This window comes from Anomalospiza imberbis, chromosome 20, assembly GCF_031753505.1.
Source record: "Anomalospiza imberbis isolate Cuckoo-Finch-1a 21T00152 chromosome 20, ASM3175350v1, whole genome shotgun sequence".
Classification (NCBI taxonomy): domain Eukaryota; kingdom Metazoa; phylum Chordata; class Aves; order Passeriformes; family Viduidae; genus Anomalospiza; species Anomalospiza imberbis.
The window spans coordinates 8,330,747-8,348,981 of record NC_089700.1 but is presented as its reverse complement, the minus strand read 5'-3'; the positions used below and the strand labels follow the sequence as shown (position 1 = coordinate 8,348,981).

Genomic DNA, 18,235 nt, shown 5'->3' with positions numbered 1-18,235 from the left:
CAGCAGCTGCCTGGCATGGTCTGCCTGGGGCCAGGAGCTCCTGCACCATTGTCCTACAGCCCCCTGAGCCTTGTCCCAGGCACCTTTCTCCCAAAAGCAGGAGACCACTGGAGCTAATGGACAGCACAGCCTGCTGTGCCTGTGCTGCTGCATGCCCCGATAAATCCCCTATAGCAGGCCGGGCTCTGTAGGACTGAGCACAAAGTGAGACCCTCAGCAAAGCCATGGCATGGCAGGGCACAAAAACAGGTGCCCGCACATTCATCAAATCCTTTTCCATCCTATTTTCTAGGAGGTGGTGATGCCCAGCACATGCCAGCCCTGTCCACACAGGACAGCAGAGATCCACACAATCCCAGGGCTCGTGCAGGGCAGCAGGGGAGAGGGAGAGCCCTCCTGCCAGCCTGGCTGCTCCTGCAGTCCAGGAATGAGCTTCCACAATGCCCTGATTTATTCTCTATTGATCCGAGCTGAGCTACAACGTGTCTGAGTTCAGCCGTGCCTGAAGTGTGACAGGCGGGGCTGCTGCCAGCACCGAGAGCCATCAGTGCGAGGTGGCTGCTGCCAGCCTGGCTGCTCCTGCCTTTTCCTGCCTCTTCCCGGCTGCTCCTGCCTGTTCCTCCTCGTTCCTGTCTGCTTTTGCCTGTTCCCGCCTTCTCCCACCTGTCTGGTGACACCAAGAGTCCCACAAATGCTGCTGTGAACTTACAGCCCTCAGAAACCCCTCAGATATTCCCAGGCACAGCAGCAGGGTGAATTCCCACGTGGAGTGGCTGTCCCAGCCTCCAGCAGCTGAGGGCTGCAGAGCAGGGAATTGCTGGTGGAGCACAACAGGTTGGATTGAACCTGCTGCTCCCCAGGAGTGATAAAGGGACTCGTGAGGAACATCAGCAGATATGGAAGTGCTGGAGATTAAAAAAAAAAAAATAGAGGGAAGTAAAATAAAGGGAGAGAGGGAGGTTGTTTGGGGTTAGCAGAGAGAAAGAAAAACGTGTCTCACGTGGCTGAAATAGGTTTGAATGGCTGCTGGCAGCAACAGAGGCTCTAGGAGCTGCTGGAGTTGGGCACATCCTGAGGGCATTTCCCTGGAGGGTGACACAGGTACCCAGGAGCTGGGCCAAGGGTAAGTAACATCCCAGCACTGCTGGGGCTTTTCCCCCATCTCCTCCTCTCCAGCTCTGCTTGTACCACCCTCGGAGCCAGCGGGGTCCTGGCCCTTACCTTTCTGTAGTCAAGTTTTGGCAGCTTTCCCCAGGCGAGAGATGAAATGAGAGCGAGCAGATGGCAATGTAAATAAAAGAGAAAAATGGGAGAATGAGAGCAGAATGGAAATGAACAGGACTCGAGAGCTTGAATGTCAGGGTGGCCATGGGGGCTCTGCCCTCCCCGCGGGCAGGGGCGATGCTGGGGTACCCCCACACCCCTGGGTGGGCACAGCAGAGACCAGGGCTCTCCTTTGTCAGCCCTGCCTGTGCTCTCGCTGATGTGAGATTCATCAGTTGCTGCCCAGAGCTCTCCTTCCTCCCTGTCTTCCACCCACTCCAAACCCAATTAGAAATCTCCTCCTTGGCACGGCTCCCGTGTGCGCCGAGGGAAGCCTGACCCGGCGGATTCACAGGAGACAGAGGGAAGCAAAGCCCTCTGTCTGCCTCAGCCCTGCCCTGCCCATCCTGCCTGGCACCTGGGGGTGCTGCCCTTGCCAGGAGCAGCTCCAGGAGTGCTGGGGCTGATCCCTCCACACCCATCACCAAAATCCAGCTTTGGTGCTTGTGTTCCAGCCACGGAGAACGCTGAGGCGGGGGCTGCAAACAAGGCATGGAGGGGAGAGGAGCATCCTGTGGAGGCAAACAGCGTGGTCTGACCCTCTGGGGCTCAGCTCACAGCCTCTTTCCTGCCTTCTGTGAAAACCCTCCATCCCTTCCCAAGATCTGCAGGGTCTTTTTCCCCCAGCCCACCCGGAGCCCTCGTTTCTCTGGTGGCCACTGGGTGATGCAGAGGGGAACCCTGCAGCCCCCAGCAGCACCTAACACAGGCCCCGAGGCTGAATCAGGACCTCAGCTCCCTGTTTCTGCTCCCAAATGTGCAAAAAGCCCCTAATTGCCTCAATCACGCAGACGGCAAAGGCGCTGAGGCGCAGCACTTTGGGGCCGTGATTAGCAGCATTTAAAAGAGCCATTTATAAACCGCCAGCCGGTGACAGTAAATAACAACATCGGGATGGGCTGCTGGAAAAAGCATCAATCCCAGCTCGTCACGGGGGATGAGCAGCCGGCTCCTGACCGCTGGGAACGCCCTGGGAGGCAGGGCTGGAGGGGAAGGAAGGGCAGAGGTGTTGGGATGGCAGCGGAGCTGGAAGCTGATGGAAGCCAGGGATGCTTGGCACAGCCATGGGCCGGGCTCCCATGGCACAGCCAGTCCTTGCTGTCCCCACAGCCGGGCTGGGCCCTACCTTGGCTTTGTTGATGGTGCAGTGGAGAGCGTTGTTCTCCTGATCGTAGAGCAAACTGAAATCCAGCGTCCCCAGCGTGGCTGCAAGGGAGGAGAGACGTGATTAACCTGCTGCACCCTGCAAACACGGGCTGTTCTCCCTCTGAGCACAAAAGGAGCGCGTGGAGATGCTAAAGAACAGGCTGCAGACATTATAAAACACAAAGCATCCTGCTGGGAGCCCTGTTATGAAACGTGGCTTCGTGCTGGGAGGCTCGTGGCCGTTCCCAGGTTGGCTGGCACAGCCCTGGAAGAGGAGTGAGGGATGCAGTGGATGCAGCTCTGCCAGCACTGCAGCCACAGCCTTTGCTTCCGTGGGCTTTCACCTGGGTTGTCCCCATCCCTCAGCAGCCTGACTGCAGCCAGCAGCTTCCTGTCCCCCAGGAGATGAAGGATCTCCCCTGGGAAGATGTGGGAATGGCTGGGACACAGCTGAGAGCTGCTGTTGGCACATCCTCCCCTCCAGCGCTGCTGGCATTCCCAGAACGTGTATTTGTGTAGTGACACCTTCAAACAAATGAGCCACCAGTGGGATCCCTTCCCAGCTCCAGTCTGGCTGCAAACTGTAAATTAAACCCAGTGAGGATGGAAATACTTTCCTGGTTAAAATGAAAAACACCAACAGCTTTTAATCAGCACTGGGTTCCTTTATGGCATCCCCAGGATCCAGGAGCGGCAGCGTCTCCTGGGATGGGACACAGGGATGGGGCAGGGGAGCTGAACAAAACCACAAGAGCTCAGCAGCAAAAGTCCTTTTGATTTGAGAAATTCTTTCCCTTTGGATGATCTGAGCACATCTCGCTAATCCAAAGCAGAGGAAAAGCTTTAAAAAGACAGGCTTCCCAAAAACATGGCTTGACCTTCTCCAAGGCTCCCAGGCCTGATTTGCACACCAAAGCCTGGGCATGGAGCAGCCTCTCCCCTGGCTCAGCTTCACCTGCCACCAGCCTGGAACTTCCAGGGTGGCTCTGGACCCAGCAAACCCCACTTTTCCATGCCCACCATCCCAAAAGAGTTTTGCCTGAGTGCTGCCCTGCCACCAAACACCATCCCACCGCTGTTTCCAAGGTAACTGCACCTTCCTGCCATGTTCAGAACGTGAAAAAACATCCAAAATAAAAACCAGAATAGTTTTGCTTAATATCAAAGCAGGGTTTGCTGACTGGAGGGGAGTTGGACAAACTTCATGGGAGGAAATAAGGAGCTTTTTTTTTTCCCCCCAGCACTGATAGCAGCAACTCCCCCCAGCACGGAGTTTAAGGATATTCAGGGGACCAAAACCTTCCTGCTGCAATTTCACAGTGATCTCCCAGCCCAAAGGCAAAGGAGCTACAGGTTTGCCTGCTGGCAAAACAAAAAATAATTTCTCCCAAGCAAATACCTTGAGTTCAAAGCACAGTAAATACCCAGAGAGAGTTCTGCCAGAATAATGTACCCCCCTCGTTGTGCAGCAATTTCATGGCACATTAGCTCCTGGTCTGGGTAAGGCACAAATCAGTGGGGTTTTACCTGCCAGGGGAAGATGAGGGGTGAGGCCAAACCTGCTGTACTTTGTGCATCATCTGTGGCTAAAAATGAGCATTTCCAGAGCAATTCCCAGCTAAACCCCCTGCCCATCCTGCAGGGAGGAAGGACCAGCAGTGCTCTGGGTGCTCTCAGCAACGGGCAGCTCAAGGATGGCAGCGTGAGAAGCTGGAGGCTCCACAAACCAAGTCAGCAAAACTTCCCAAATCTGCATTTTTCACTCAAGAGCGGAAGATGAAACCTCCGGTTTCGGAGCCTCATCATTTCCACCTGCCCTTTAATCAGCATTTCCTGCCAGCCCCACCGCTCGGCCCTCTGAGTTCAAGCTGTTATTTTATTTTTATCACAGAAGGGGGCCCGCAGTTCAGCCTGCTGGATTTGGCAATTTATAAAACAAATTAAAAAGCTTGGCAGGCAAACAGAGTTCGGCCAGGAAATACTGACAAAGCCCCAGCCTGCCACAGGGGCGAGGGCAGTGGGGAGCCCTGCTCCAGCAAGGCAGGCAAAACCTAAAATCACCGTCACACAGCAGCAGGAGCTTGTTCTGCAGGTGGGGACTCAGGTCCTGCTCCCAGCTCTGGCAGTCCATGAGCAAACATCCAGTAGTTCCCATTCCTCCCAGAGCTGCCAGGGGTGGGAGGGCACGGCCAGGGGTGCAGGGCTCCAGCTCTGTCTCTGCCCCTGTCCTGGAGGGGTTTTCCTCTAAGCAGAGAGGGGTTTTTGTGGATGGTGAGTCTCAATTCCCAAGGAAGGGTGAGTCTCAATTTCCAAGGGCAGAGGGATTTGGAAACATCAGCACAATGTGTGCTAATTGCTTTAAAATGTGGTTGTTTGATAAACAGGAGGAGGAAAAGTTTGCCAAAAAGGGGTTTGGCAGCCAAGGTGCTGCTGTGGAGCTGGAGGCGAGCGCTGCCACCAGAGCCAGAAGCCAGCAGACTCCCAGGACTCATGGGACACATTAAGGACACGGTGACAGTCCCACAGCCTCTGGCACATCCTGGGAATGCACAACCAGGGATGGATCCAGCACAGACAAGGCTGGAGCTCCAGCTCAGAGCTGAGGAGGTGGCAGGAGACCTCCAGCTGCACCAAGGGTAGGAGCCACCCCTGCACCCCACAAGAACACCCTGTGAACTGCCAGGAGCCCCATCCCAGCCCTGTGCTCCTGCAGTGGCCAGCACAAGCCCCCAGCACCAGCCCAGCACTGTCTCACCGCTCCCACTCCTGCAAACCCCAGCAGCACCTCCAGCCCTGGCTGTGGGAATCCTGCATCCCCAGCTGGCAGGATTGGGCCCAAAACCTCTGCAGAGCAACCTAATCCCCCTTCTTTAATTGCTTTCCCCCTCCCACTCAAGATGCAGCTTGATTGTGATCTTAATTAGGGGAGCAAGTACCTAAAAAAGAAAAGGGCAGCAATTAGACTCAAAGCACTGTTACCAGGATTATTTAACTCGACTGGGCTATTCTGAACACTGCCCTCTAATCACAGAGGCTGCAAATAAAAAATATAAATAAATGCCTTTGTCAGGCATTACAAAGGCAGCTCGGCGCTCTCCAGACAGCAGGCAGGATGTATCATTATTATTACAATTATTCTGCTCCAATGATAAAATAACCATTAGGAAAACTGAACTCATTAGCAGGTTCTGACCCTCTTTCCTCTCCATGAGCTGGGAGAGACTGATGGGAAGGCGCTGGCCAGGGCCTGCCTTTTAACACAGGCTCTAAAAGGAAAAATAAATCTGATTTGCACGGGAAGGTGGCCTCTTCTCCCACTGACCTTTGGGCGTTTTGATTAATTCAGGGGGCCAGGGAATGATTAGAGGGCAGCAGAAGCAGCAGATGTGTCCGTGGGCTCGGGCAGCCCGCGGGCAGCCCGGCACAGCCGCGTGGAGTCGGCAGGAATTTATTGTTTATTGCTGCCATTTCCCGGCTGCGCCCAGGGTGAGGCGAGGCTGAAGGAGCTTCTATTTATACCTGTGGGATGAGAAGCAAGATGTGGTAAAGATGATAAATCTGTGCTCTGCGCCCTTCCCCAGCCCCTGTCCTTGCAGGGCCGTGCTGGGTGGCAGAGCCGCCCTCTCCATAGCCTGGGATGCTCCAAGGAAAAGAGTTCATATCCCAAGACAAGGAAGAGCCACTGACACTCCCAGAAAAAGCTTCAGCAAAGCCTGGGAGTGATGATGGAGCACACTCCTTACTTTCCCAAGGCAGGTGTGACTGCCATTTGAAAGCCCAGCAAAGCTCTACACCGGGAGAAGTTGAGGTGTGCACACAAAAACCCCACTATAGAACTAATTAAAAAGAAGTCCAAAAAGCCTTAAGTCCCTCTGCTTATCAGCATTGCTGCTCCCAAGATAATCTGCTCACGGATTTTGTGCCAGGGAGATCAGAGTGGAGCAGTAAAAAGACTGCTGGGGATTGTCTGGATTAGCTCTCCCTTACAGAAAGCACAGGTTCAGTAACCTTCAGACTGGGTATTTTTTTAATGCACTATAAAAGATAGGTCCCTATTCTTCCATTGCTTTAATTTTCCCTTGCAATGGAGATAATTTTAAAGGTCCTGAAAGGCAGCAAGTAATTCTGTGCACTTACAGCCCCATATAAAATGTTGGTAAATGACTCCTCAGGAGGAACAGAAATCATCTCCTGCCATTTCCGAGCCAGGCTGCTGGAGAACATTTTGGTGGGTGGCTGTGTGTGTGCTCCTGCCTCCCTGGCATCCTGACCACACCCAGTGTCAAACGATGGGGCAGAGCTTGAAGACTGGCTCCATGAGGTCTGGAAAACCCTCAGGGTTATCCCTGGAAAGCAGCACCATCAATTCCTGCAGTTGAGCTCACCCAGCACCTGCAGCATCCCAGCCTGGGCACAGATCCACTCAGGATGCTGCTGTGCAGCCAGGGATGGATCCCAAAGGTGCTGAGCTGAGAAGCTGCAGGCCCTGAGGGCTGCAAACCCCCTGATTGGCAGCGCTGACCTCTGGCATGAAGCTCCAGCCATGGCATCGCCGTGGGATCTGGCGCCAGCTGGGAAAGGTCGTGGAGGCAGCTGGAATGGGGTATGTCTGAAAGCTGGCATTTCCATCAGCTATTCCATGAAAGCAGATCCTCTGTGACGTTTTGGGGCATGTCCCAGGGGCAGCACAGCATATTTGGGCATGAACATTCCCATCAGCATCACAGGACTCTGATCTGTTGCTGCCAGCGGGGCAGGACCTTCCCAATCCTACAAAAAACCCCAGAAGGGACCAGATCCAGCACACAGGCAGGAGACTTTCCCTCCTCAGCAGATCCACAGATGTGGCTTAACTCAGTAGGATCAGGAGCAAGGAACAAACAACTTTTCTTTCTTGCAACTGTTCCCTGCCTGGCCGTGGGTTTTTCACTTAAAATCTGCAGCAATTAATATTTCTTTATTTTGGAGACACCGCACCAGTCCCTGGTAAGCTCTGGAGCAGGGAGCTGCTTCTTCAGGAGGTTGGTTGATGGATGCTCATCAGCTCTTCTGTCTTCTCCAGGAGGAGTGTTCAGAGGAACACTTATCTGCTCAGAACAGTTCAGAGATGCAATTATGTTTTACAGCACTAAACGGTCCCTGATGTCAGCAGCAATTAGACTTTCAGCAATTTCAGTTTAGAGATGGCCTTCAAATCTCTCCCGCTCTCCTCCTTTAATGAAGTACAGTATTGCAGTTAACAACCCCCCAAAACTGCCTTCAGTGTTAAATACAAAGAGGAGAGATCTGGGAACCCCTTGAGCTCGAGCGTGGTGGAACAAGGGGTGTCAGTCCTGTCTCTCCTCCTGCACCCTGGAACTGGGAAAGGTGAAGGGCTGGGCAGGCTGTGGGAGGAGGGAACCTCGTTATCCAGCAGCTGTGTGGCTCCTTCATTAGCAGAGGTGCCAGAGGCCACAGCCCAGCTGCTGCTTGCATGGGTGTAGGAGGAGGGATGCCCAGACAGACCCTGCTCACCCTCGTGTGCCTTCCTCTCCTGGTGCCCCGTGTTCACCTCCAGCACTTCAGGGTGTGCCTGGCTGTGGGCAATCCCTGGGAAGGGGAAGGCTCCTCGGGGGACCAGGATGTGCAGCCTGCACCTGGATCACTGCTGGGACGGTCAGCAGGAAGGTGAGAGAGCTCCCCTACACCAGCACATCCCAAATATCCATCTATCCCACAGGAAAGCAGAGAGGAGCTAACCCAGAGTCACCCCCTGGGACACCTCGGTGTGACACTGCCCAGTACCTGCTGCGCACATTTCTCCAGCACAGGCAGCTCGGGCTGTGCTCTGCTTGGCAAAGCCGTGCTCTGCTGAAATCAGTGGTGGTTTGTTTAGTTTCCTGAGCGAGAAAAATACTTCTTTTGGCCTTATCTGGATTGAAAAGACGATTCAAAGCTTATAAATAGCAGCTGCAGCATATGCTAAAGAGCTGTGTTTCAGAAGTAAATACCCTGCTCGTTCCTCGCCGTCTCTTCTGCCTCCTCCTGTCTGGCCAAAAGCACTGCCAGGTGACTTGCAAACCCTGCACCCCTTCAGACCTTCCTCCCCCTTTACGTCTTCAAGCAGCCAGTAATTAATAACTCCATGATGGCTTTGCCTGCCTAATTATCTTCTTTGCTCAAAATAAGAGTCTTCCTAAATAACTTGTGTGGCGCTGCAGGCGTCACGAGCCGCCGCGCACCAGGGCTGGCCTCTCAGCTGCACTTTGGAGAAGTGGTTTTCATGCTGCTGCAGCTCCAGAGCTCAGGAGGCTGCTCTTCCATGAATAAAACTGGGCAAGAGGTGGAGTTGGATGGGTTTGTGCACAGGGGAACAGTCCCAGAGCGCTGGCAGGAGCAGGACGGGGCAGCATTTCCAGGGATACCGGCTCCTGCTGCAGCCTGTGGCTCCCAGGCTCTCTCCTCACCTGAAAACACAGAGCCAAACACATTTGGAGGAGGGAAGGAATTCCAGTGTGACCAGAGCCTCTTTCCAAAGCCAAACAGCAGCTCAGGGAACGGGGCATTTCTCCAAGGGCTGGAAACTTGATTGCCTTTTAAAGGAGGATGTCTGCTCCCTCCAGGGCTATCCCCTGCAAGAAGCCCTGGCAGTGCTCCCTCTCAGGGACTGTCTCTACCTCTGCTCGTGCAGGGGTTTCAGACACCTTTAAAAATCCCTCAGGTACAAATTCCTGCCGGTGCTGTGGAGGGGAAGGTGCAGGCAGTGGAGGCGCAGCAGCATTTGGGTGAAATCGGTGGAGATGGGAGGCGAGAGCCAGCTCCTCACAGGTGGCACATTGCCATCTAGCTGGCATTTGCTTATTTTCCTTGCAAACCAAGTTTCCCTGGCACTGTGCTGCCCGGCGGGGTGGGAAGCATCCCTGGTGGCTGGGGACCCTGGGGACCTGCTGCTGTCACAGGGTACCAGCCAGGGGAGCCAAAAATGAGGCGGCAGCCAGGTGTCTTGAGGCAGCAGGAGTGAATTCCCCCTCCCCAGCCTCCTGCCTGGTCCTCTCAGCTCACAGCAGACACTGGTCCAACAGCACCAAACCATCCTTCTGCAGCAAATGCACATTTCCCACTTCTCCTGCCTCATTGCTTCCACCTCCTCAGCAGTTCTTTGGGGACAAACCCGCTGCAGGAAGAGTCCTGCTCTGTCAGTCCCTCTGCCAGAGTCTCCCAAGGGCCCTGGCATGGCAGTGGGTGCCCACCACAACCCTGCACGCCCTCACAGCAGCACTGCTGGCAGGTCTGATGGGAAGAGCTGGCTCCACTGAATTCCCAGTGATCCCAGAGCCAGCCCAGATGTCTCCACTCATTATCTGCTGTGTTGGTTCCCTGCCTGCTCCCTGCCACTCGCTGCATTCAACAGGCTGCTGGAGAGGTGTCCAGAACCACAAACCTGAGCTTCCCATGGCTGGCCCCACCTGTCCTGCCACCTCAGCCAGGTCCCTGCCCATCTCTGGGAGGATTCCCAGGCTTCCCTCAGCCTGGGGGTTCTCAGTTTTCCAAAGCACCAATTCCATGCACGTACTCACATTCCCCCTGGCACATCCCTGCTCCCTGCAGATGCCACACCTGGGTCAGGCCACCCTGCTTGGATGGCAGCAGACACTGCAGTTCCCACGGGCTCCACAGACACTACAAGGTTTGCTGCTGGGGTCTGGAGCACAACTCAGCAAAGGATTAAAGAGCAGGGTGCAGACAGCCAGCCCACATGAGCTGCAGCAGGGCCAGGCAGGACCGACCCTGCCCTCTCCCCACAGCCCTGCTGGGGTCCTGGAATTCAGGCTGGGATGGCAGCTCAGATCCTGCTGGAAAAGCCCCAGAACGCCCAGGCCGGAGCAGTAACTCCAGGCAGGAAGGAGCTTGGGGAAACCCAGACAACTGCTGCATTTCTCCAGGCAGGGGCAGCTCTCCTCCTCCCACCCAGCAGCATCGCCTTGCCATGGGAGGAGGTAAACCCACAGGCAGGTGGGACAAAAAGGAGGGAGCCGTTCAATCCTCCTCCTCCCAATGGATCCTGCCACACCAAAATCCCTCTCCCTGCACCTCTCCGGGGCTGGGCTGGGAGCATCTCTGAGGAGTGAGGCAAGATGTGCCTGGCAAAACCTTGATTTGTGGGTGCTGCACCCAGGCTCCAACACCACCATCCCCAAAGACCCGCCGCACCCCGTGTGCCCCCCAAGGGGATTGACACCACCAACACCCCAGTGCTGTCCTGACGTGCAGGCACAGACAGGTTCTCCAGGGGAAATTTAGTGCAGGTGACTAATGCAGCAGCCCTGAATCACCCTCCAGAGATGTGGGGGAGCTCCACGACACTCCCCAGCGTGGCTGATGGCTCCAGTCAGGCTGCACGGATCCCCTCCCTGCTCCCAGGCTGGGGAATGGGTACGGGCAGCTCTTGCCTGGATTCACAACTTGGCTGCTAAACATGGGGGAGTGACAGTCTCATCCTGCACATCCATGCCAGCCAGTGTCCTCAGGGTGTCTGGGCCATCCCGTGCTGTCCCCAGAGATGTGACACCAGCAATGCCACCTCCCTGCTCTGCTCCTGGCACCGCTGTGCCTTTGCCAGCCAAAACCCCACCACACCTCTGGCAAAACAGCCTCAGCAGTTTTGCCTGACACCTGTTACGCTGCAGGAAACACTTCCTAACACCAGCCTGCGTGAGAGAAACACCCGCCGGCCCCGGTGCGGAGCCAGGCTGCTTCCAGCACCCGGGATCCAGCACCCGGGATCCAGCACCCGGGATCCAGCACCCAGCACCCGGGATCCAGCACCCAGGATCCAGCACCCAGGATCCAGCACCCAGCACTGCCGAGGGATAAATGCAGAATGCAGTGCCCTGGGTAATTTCCATGCGAGTCACCCAGAGAAAACGCTGCACTCTGGGCCCCCAGTGCTTTGGGCCACACAGCCCCCTGGCCCTGCAGCCCTGTTTCTCCCGTTTCTACTACCACGGTGAGCAAAGACGACGGGATAATTAGAGCAGCTAATGACCCAAAGCCGGTTAAAGTCCCCGTTAACTGCCCGGCTGGGACAAACGCGGCTTAGCAGAGATGTTCTCCCCGGCAGTGCCAGAGCTGTCGCCTCTCCACGGAGAGCGTGACCCCGACACCAGCATGGGGACAGAGAGTGTGCCACTTTGGGGCTGGCACCCAGCACCAGCCTCTCGCAGGGCTGTGCCCAGAGGGGGACACAGGGACAGCAGTGCCACCCTGCAGCAGCGCAGCCCTTCGGGAGCCCTCCTTGGGGTCACACTCTGGGCTGTGGGATAAATGGCAGCAGCCCAGTGGCCGGCAGCGAGGCAGCGATGCCGAGGCAGGGCTGTGACATTCTGTGAAGGGAAGGCCACCGCCTGCCCGGCGCTGGGCCCTGAGCAGCTCAGCCTCCCCTTCCCCCAGGATGAGCACGCAGCAGCGCTCAGCAGCACCCACTCCCTTCTCCCCGGCATCTCCCGGCTCCAAACTTTGTGCTCAGCCCCTCGCAGGATCTGGCCCCCGAAGGCCGGGCCGAATCGAGCCCTTGGGGTTTCTCTAACTCCCAGGGAAATGGGGTTATCCCGGCGGCCGTGGCCGGCAGAGCCAGGCAGCGCCTGCCTTGCAGCTCCACGGCGCCGGCTGGGAAGGACGTTTTGGGTGGGGAGGGGTTAACCCTTGCTGCAAACACCTGCATCCACCACAACCCAAGCCCTCTGCTCCAAAGGCCGCCTGGTCTCCTGCAGGGCTCTGTGAGGAATGGAGGGATGACACGCCAGAGTTTGCCGAGGGAGAGGGCAGAGCTCTCCCGGCCGATGTCATTCCCGACAAATCTCCCCGCTGTGGAGCCGGGCGATGCTGGAGCGGATCGCCAGCTCATCAGCAGGGTGGCTGAAGCAGCCTGCACCACCGAGCCGGATTAAAAGGGTCTGAGCGCAGCCGGAGGGCTGGAGGCACGGAGCCGAGCAGGGACGAGGCAGAGAAGTGCACCAACCACGACAGCAACTGGTGGCTCTTGGGAGACTTCCCTACTTTGGGTTCAGCAGCCAGCCTGGCTGCGGCACGGACACTCCCAGGGCCCCCTCCACCCCGGAGCAGCGCCGGGAGAGCCTCCCCGGCTACACCTGGGGGCTTCTCACTGCTGCAGTGCGATGCCAGGGACGGCCAGCACGGCTGGAAGGGTTCCCCAAGATGGGCAGCCAGCCCTAACACCCACCCATGCCCTCAACACCGAGCAAACTCCCACGGAAACTTAGGAACTCACTGCAATCGTCGGACTCGTAGCCCTCGGGGTCCACCACCTCCTCGGGCGCTTGGCTCTTGGCCGGCTGCTCTGCGGGCGTCGTTCCGTGGGCTCCGAAGAGCTGGTCCACATCCTCCTCATCGTCGCGGGGAGCCTCGGCGGGGCTGACCGAGGGCTGGCTGACCGCGGGGCGCAGGGCGCTGCTGCTGCGGCCGACGGCGGCGGGGAGCCCGCGGGGGAAGCGGGGGAAGTAGTCGGAGATCTGCTTGATGGGTTTGATGGGGCCGGGGCAGACGTCAATGGCCATGTGCTCCTGGATACTTATGGTCATTTTCTCTCCTTTTCGGAGTGTCATGCATGCGGCTGTCGCTGCCAAGCCCCCCCGGAGAAGCCCGGACCGTGCGGGAGAGGGAAGTTTCTGCCGGGGGCTGCGGAGGCAGGTGAGGAGGAGGAGGCTCCGGCGGGCCCCTTACGTGGTTGTCGCGCCCTGAGCCTCGGTCGCCGCACGCATGCTGCTGCTGCCAGCCCTGGCGCTCGCACAGCCCCTGATCCTGCCAGCGCTGCCTGGGAATAAATGAGCGAGACAGAGAGACGGATAAGAGGCAGGGGGTGGGCTCTCGGGTGATGTCACCAGCTAGCAACAAAGCGGTGCCCAGCAGCGGAGGAATGAGGGCTGTGGCCGGCCTGCCGCCCCGGCCACACGGCCACCAGCGCGGGCAGCCACCCTGCCCCTTCCCCAGCCCGGCCCCGGGCCCCCGGGGGCGGCCGGCAGAAGTTGGGGTGATGGGGTGAGGGGAGGTGGGCTTTGATCCATCTCCCTGGCAAAGCAGGGCTGGTCCCTGCCAGACCCCTCCGGGGGCTGAGGTCACGGGGCAGGGGCAGGAGCCAGCGTCCTGTTGTGTCGCATCCCGGCGCGATGTGGAGAGAGACCGTGACAGCCCCAGGGACCGTGACAGCCCCCAGGGACCCTGACAGCCCCCAGGGACCCTGACAGCCGCGCAGGCTGTGCCAGGGAGATGCTGTGCCACATCCTGAGCCGGGGGCACGGATGGCACTGCTGCCTGCTCCCCGCGGCTCACAGGGGCAGGGACAGCCCCGACTCGGATCCCTGCTGCCCCAGCCCACAGCAATGCCCCTTCCAGAGCTCAGCACCAGCTGGACGAGCTTCTGGAACTGGGAACACAGCAGGGACTGAAGCAACACATGTGCCCTGCTCGTGGCCCGGGTGGCACAGACCCTGCCAGCCAGCGTGTGGCTGGTACAGCATCACAGAGGGACCAGGGACGGGCTGGGCCAGGGCTCAGGGCCACTTTGACCGTGCTCAGCATCCCTCCTGCTCCCCCCTGGGCATGGCCAGAGCCCCAGCACCAGCCAGGACAGGGACAGGCTCCTGCCACAGGCTCCCTGGAAAATGCTGAGCTGTGCTTTGCTCAGGGAGTTGGTCTCAAACTGCTGTTTTTACTCATCCCCTCTGTGTTCAAATCAATAAATCTGTGGCCTCACAAGCTGTTGGAAGTGGACTTTTCAGCAAGGAGTGCCAGAAGAGAAACACTGTGAGAAAATGATACAAAATCCTGCCCAAGCAACTCACCCTGCCCAGGAAAATGTGTCTGAAATATTTCAGAGGAGCAGCCTCTCTGCTGGCTCAGCTCTGGGGGGTCTGGTGTGAGCCTGGGACACTTGGCATGCTCTGGTCACCCACCACCATGTCCAGCTGCCCACAGGCAGGCTCACCAGGTAACCTGACACATCCCTTAGCCATGCACACAGAGCTGCAGTCTCCTGCAGCCTGGCATGCAGGTGATTATTAAAAACGAAGCTCTGTTCTTCAGAGGATTTCCCCCAAATCCCAACAAAATGACACCCAACCTTTCTGTCTACAGCAGGGTTCAGTTTTCATTCAGATTTTGGTAAATATTAAAGCAAGTCTTTGAGTCATAACACACTGACACCAGGCAAACGAACCTCATTTACTCCTCACAGGGAAGTGAATGTTTCTCTCCTGAAGCATTCAAACTTGTCACTGCTCTTCACCTAGACATGAAGCACATCTGAGGATGATCTAATGACCTGGGAGAACAGGAGACAGCTCACTGCGACTTTGTGCTGTATTTTCACTCCGAGGTGGCTCCTGCCCGTTCCAGGTCTAACAGCAGATCCAGTCTCAGGCAGTTTAACTCCCTTGCCACATCCAAGGACTCCCAGGACATGAATTCAGATGGAAATGCCACCTGCTCTGCACGTGGAGGCTGGAAATTTCACAGGTGGGCTGATGCTGGGTGGAAACATCACGGCAAGCACAAGGAGGTACCTCTGGATTTGGGGGTGTTCATCCACACAGACTCCATCTTTGGGTGCAGCATCCAGGATGTGGCGTGGACTCAGACAGAACGAAGCAGAAATTGGGCCTGATGCCCAGAAAATAGCAGCAATTTCCTCTAAGAAAGGGCAAATAAATAAATAAATAAAATCAAGTTACATGTGAGAGCCTAATGCCGTTACTACCATTACAAAAGCATCATTGTTTCAAATGTTTCCTCAAAGACCCAAATAGGCAAGGATTGTTTTATAGGACAGAAAATCAAGCCTCTGGGAATTAAGGTGAACCTCTGAGGTCTTATTCCTCCTGCATCCACAGCCCACAGCCGGGATCAGGGCCCAGCAGCACCAACTGGGAGATGCTCAGCTCACCCAGGGGTTCAGAAGAGCAACAAGGGGACAAAAAAGGCAGAATTGAAGCAGAAAAACTCCCTGAAGCAGGGCAGGCATGGCCCCCGAGGGACACCCCATCACCAGCCCTATAGACTGAGAGAAACCAAAACCAAGACTCACTGGTTTGGTGACTGGTAATAGCCCAGATGGGACTTTGTAGTCCCTGCCTGATCCCAAGCCTACAGAAAGCAGCTGGAACCTTTTCTTAGCTTTTAATGAGTCCCAAAGCAGCTTGGTCCTGATAAACCACACTTGTCCTCCTTCCCATCCTGCCTGTTTCCTCCTGGGCTGCACAGCCCCATGTGTACCCAGGGCTCCCCAAATGTGCCACACACAACAACACGGAAGGTGAAAGAGGACAAAAATAGAAAGCTGGGCTGGAAGACAAAAGCAGGGCTTGCAGATACAAAGCCAGTTTCCAGGTAAAGCTCTTAATTCCCACCGTCTGTCTAATGCCCTGGAATGTGACTTGATTTGATCCCTGGCTCTGCCAGGGCCATCCAGAGCTGCTGCTCTGCCCACGCACGTGGCCTCTGCTGCCCTGAAAGGGGGAATTTGACTTCCCCACCAGCCCCCCAGGAGGGAGGAGAGAGAGTTGAAATGTTAAAATGCCAATTTTAACCCAGCTCTGCCTGGCAGGAAGCAAAGCCACTCTGTCAGGGAATAGCCATCCCTGTAGGAAGGGAGACAGCCTTCAGGGAAGGGGGAGGTGGCCATCACAGAGCCAGCATCAAAGCAGGGATGGGATGAGGGGGAAGAGCAATTGTCCCTGTCAAAATCCATGTTTTCTCCCAAGATCCTGATCTCAGCACCTGTGGCATTGTACTTGGGATGTGGGATGCAGGAACTGTCACTCCAACTCCAGCCCAGGCTCTGAAAACACCAAGGTTTTACTTTCAATGTTGTCCTGAACAGGGGCACAAGCACAGGTTTAAGTACATCCAGAAAAAGCCTGTGGCACTCACTCTTCCTGTGCCACAGCCCAGATTCCTCCTCTGGAACTTCCCTGCAAATGGGCAAACAGAAGGGATATTCCTACAGCCCCCAAAACTGCAGCACATGGATTAAACACACACCCAAAACCACAGGGTGTCCCCAGGACACGCTCCAACCAATTTTCTTACAAATGCTGAGCATCAAGTTCTGCTGTTCCAGGTTTAAACCCATGAGAGCAGGGGCTGATTCCAGTTTGATCCGTTCCTTTCCAAATGGGAAGCACAGCAGCAGGATGGCACATCCCATTGCTTGCCAGGGATTCACCCACTGGTTCTTTATTTGTTTCTTTGTCAACTCAAAATCTCTCTGAGCCCCCCCTTGCTCTGCTGGTGCTGCTGGAGAGAGCACAAAGAGATGATGCCAAATTAAAGCCTTCACTACCTCTGGATCTCATCCTTGACCTCAGAGAGGTGGGACAGGGAGGTTTGTCAGTGTCTCCAGGGAGGTGACACAAGCAGCATCAGCCTGCACAGCCCTAGCTGGAATTTTGCTTTCCCCAACCATTTCTAAGCCTGAAAGTCCCCACAACTGTGGGCAGGAGAAGGTGCCAGCAGATACCACCAGCTCAATGTGGCTGCAGGGGCAGAACTGGGGGGTATCAACAGTGCCAGGGGATGCCAACACTGCTGGAAGGGACCCCTCCATCCCTCCGGGGTGACTCAGGACTGACCCTGCCTTCAGCTCCCCTGGCTGGGAGGTATGAAACATATTTTTTTACTTCTTCCAATGAGCTTAGCTCCAGCAGGGCTGTGTGCATGGGAAGGGGGTTAATTGAAAAGCAATATGTGCCTGGCTCCTTGGCTGGCTCGGGGCTGTCTCCTGGCTGACACGCGGCTCCTGGCAGCTTCCCCTCAAAGATCCCTGCCCTCGATTGCTGGGGAGGCTTGGCTGAGCCCATCCAGTGGATTGCACTCCTTACCTGGTCAAACAGCCTTTGCATTTGCTAAGTAAAGCAATAATAATGATGATGATAGCTGGGAAACTTGGCAAAAATAATCCTAAGGAGCTTATTCCAGGCTGTGCCGATTACGGCTCCCCAGCAGTGCTGATATCCCAATGCACCCTGGCCCCCACTGCTCCTCTGCTTGGATAATATCTGAAGTTATCTGTGCTCCAACAGGCCCTGCTAACAACCATTATTTGACCAGATTTAACCAGCAATTACTAGCTGTGAACAAAATCACTGTGGTGGAATACAACCCACATCCTTTTACAACACAGACACAAACAAACCCTTGCAGAAAGCCAGGCAAGGGCCAAATGCCAGCAGGGAAGAGCCCTCTCCCCTCAAAATATTGCTTAGGGCTCCCAGAGGCTTTATGAAACTCCCAACCAGTGGCAAAGGTGGATGGAATCTTCCTGGCCAGCATTTTGCTACCTGCAGATGGACCTGGAAAGGAGCTCCCAGGAGGAGGGAGGGAGGCATCAGCTCTCCCTGCATCTCCAGGATGGGCCCAGAATAGCTCTACTTTTGGTAGGGGCTGATGTTTAACGTTTAGCATATGTTGCCATTTCCATGGGAATCCCAAAATAGTTGGTGTTTTCTTTTGTAATTTTAATGCCCTCGGTTTTTTGGAGTCCTGTGGAACGTCTGCCCTCCTGCTGGGGAGGGTACCTGCTCTGCTCTGCACCCTGACACCCCACTGCCAACATTCCAGGCACCTGCCCATCGAGCAGGGGGGACAATCAGCTGCTGTGAATCTCAGCTCTGTGGAGCACAGCATAAATCCACCCAGGGATTCAGCAGGGTCGGTCTGTGCACAGTGTGAGCTGCAGGAAAATCCACCCCAACAGAGCCCAGGAGGAGAGTGA

At 56.1% G+C, this 18,235-nt stretch overlaps 1 protein-coding gene across 1 annotated transcript in view; it reads right to left on the bottom strand.

The window, feature by feature from the left end:
• The window catches only part of DOC2B (double C2 domain beta), a 30,036-nt gene extending 16,742 nt beyond the window's left edge, over window positions 1-13,294 (bottom strand). The window contains exons 1-2 of the mRNA XM_068210614.1: window positions 12,737-13,294; window positions 2,450-2,529 (exon numbers count right to left, since the gene is read on the bottom strand). Of these exons, the coding sequence (XP_068066715.1) occupies window positions 2,450-2,529; window positions 12,737-13,070 (414 nt within the window). The 5' untranslated portion in view covers window positions 13,071-13,294. The remainder of the gene's footprint in view (window positions 1-2,449; window positions 2,530-12,736) is intronic.
• Window positions 13,295-18,235: the final 4,941 nt, after the last annotated feature.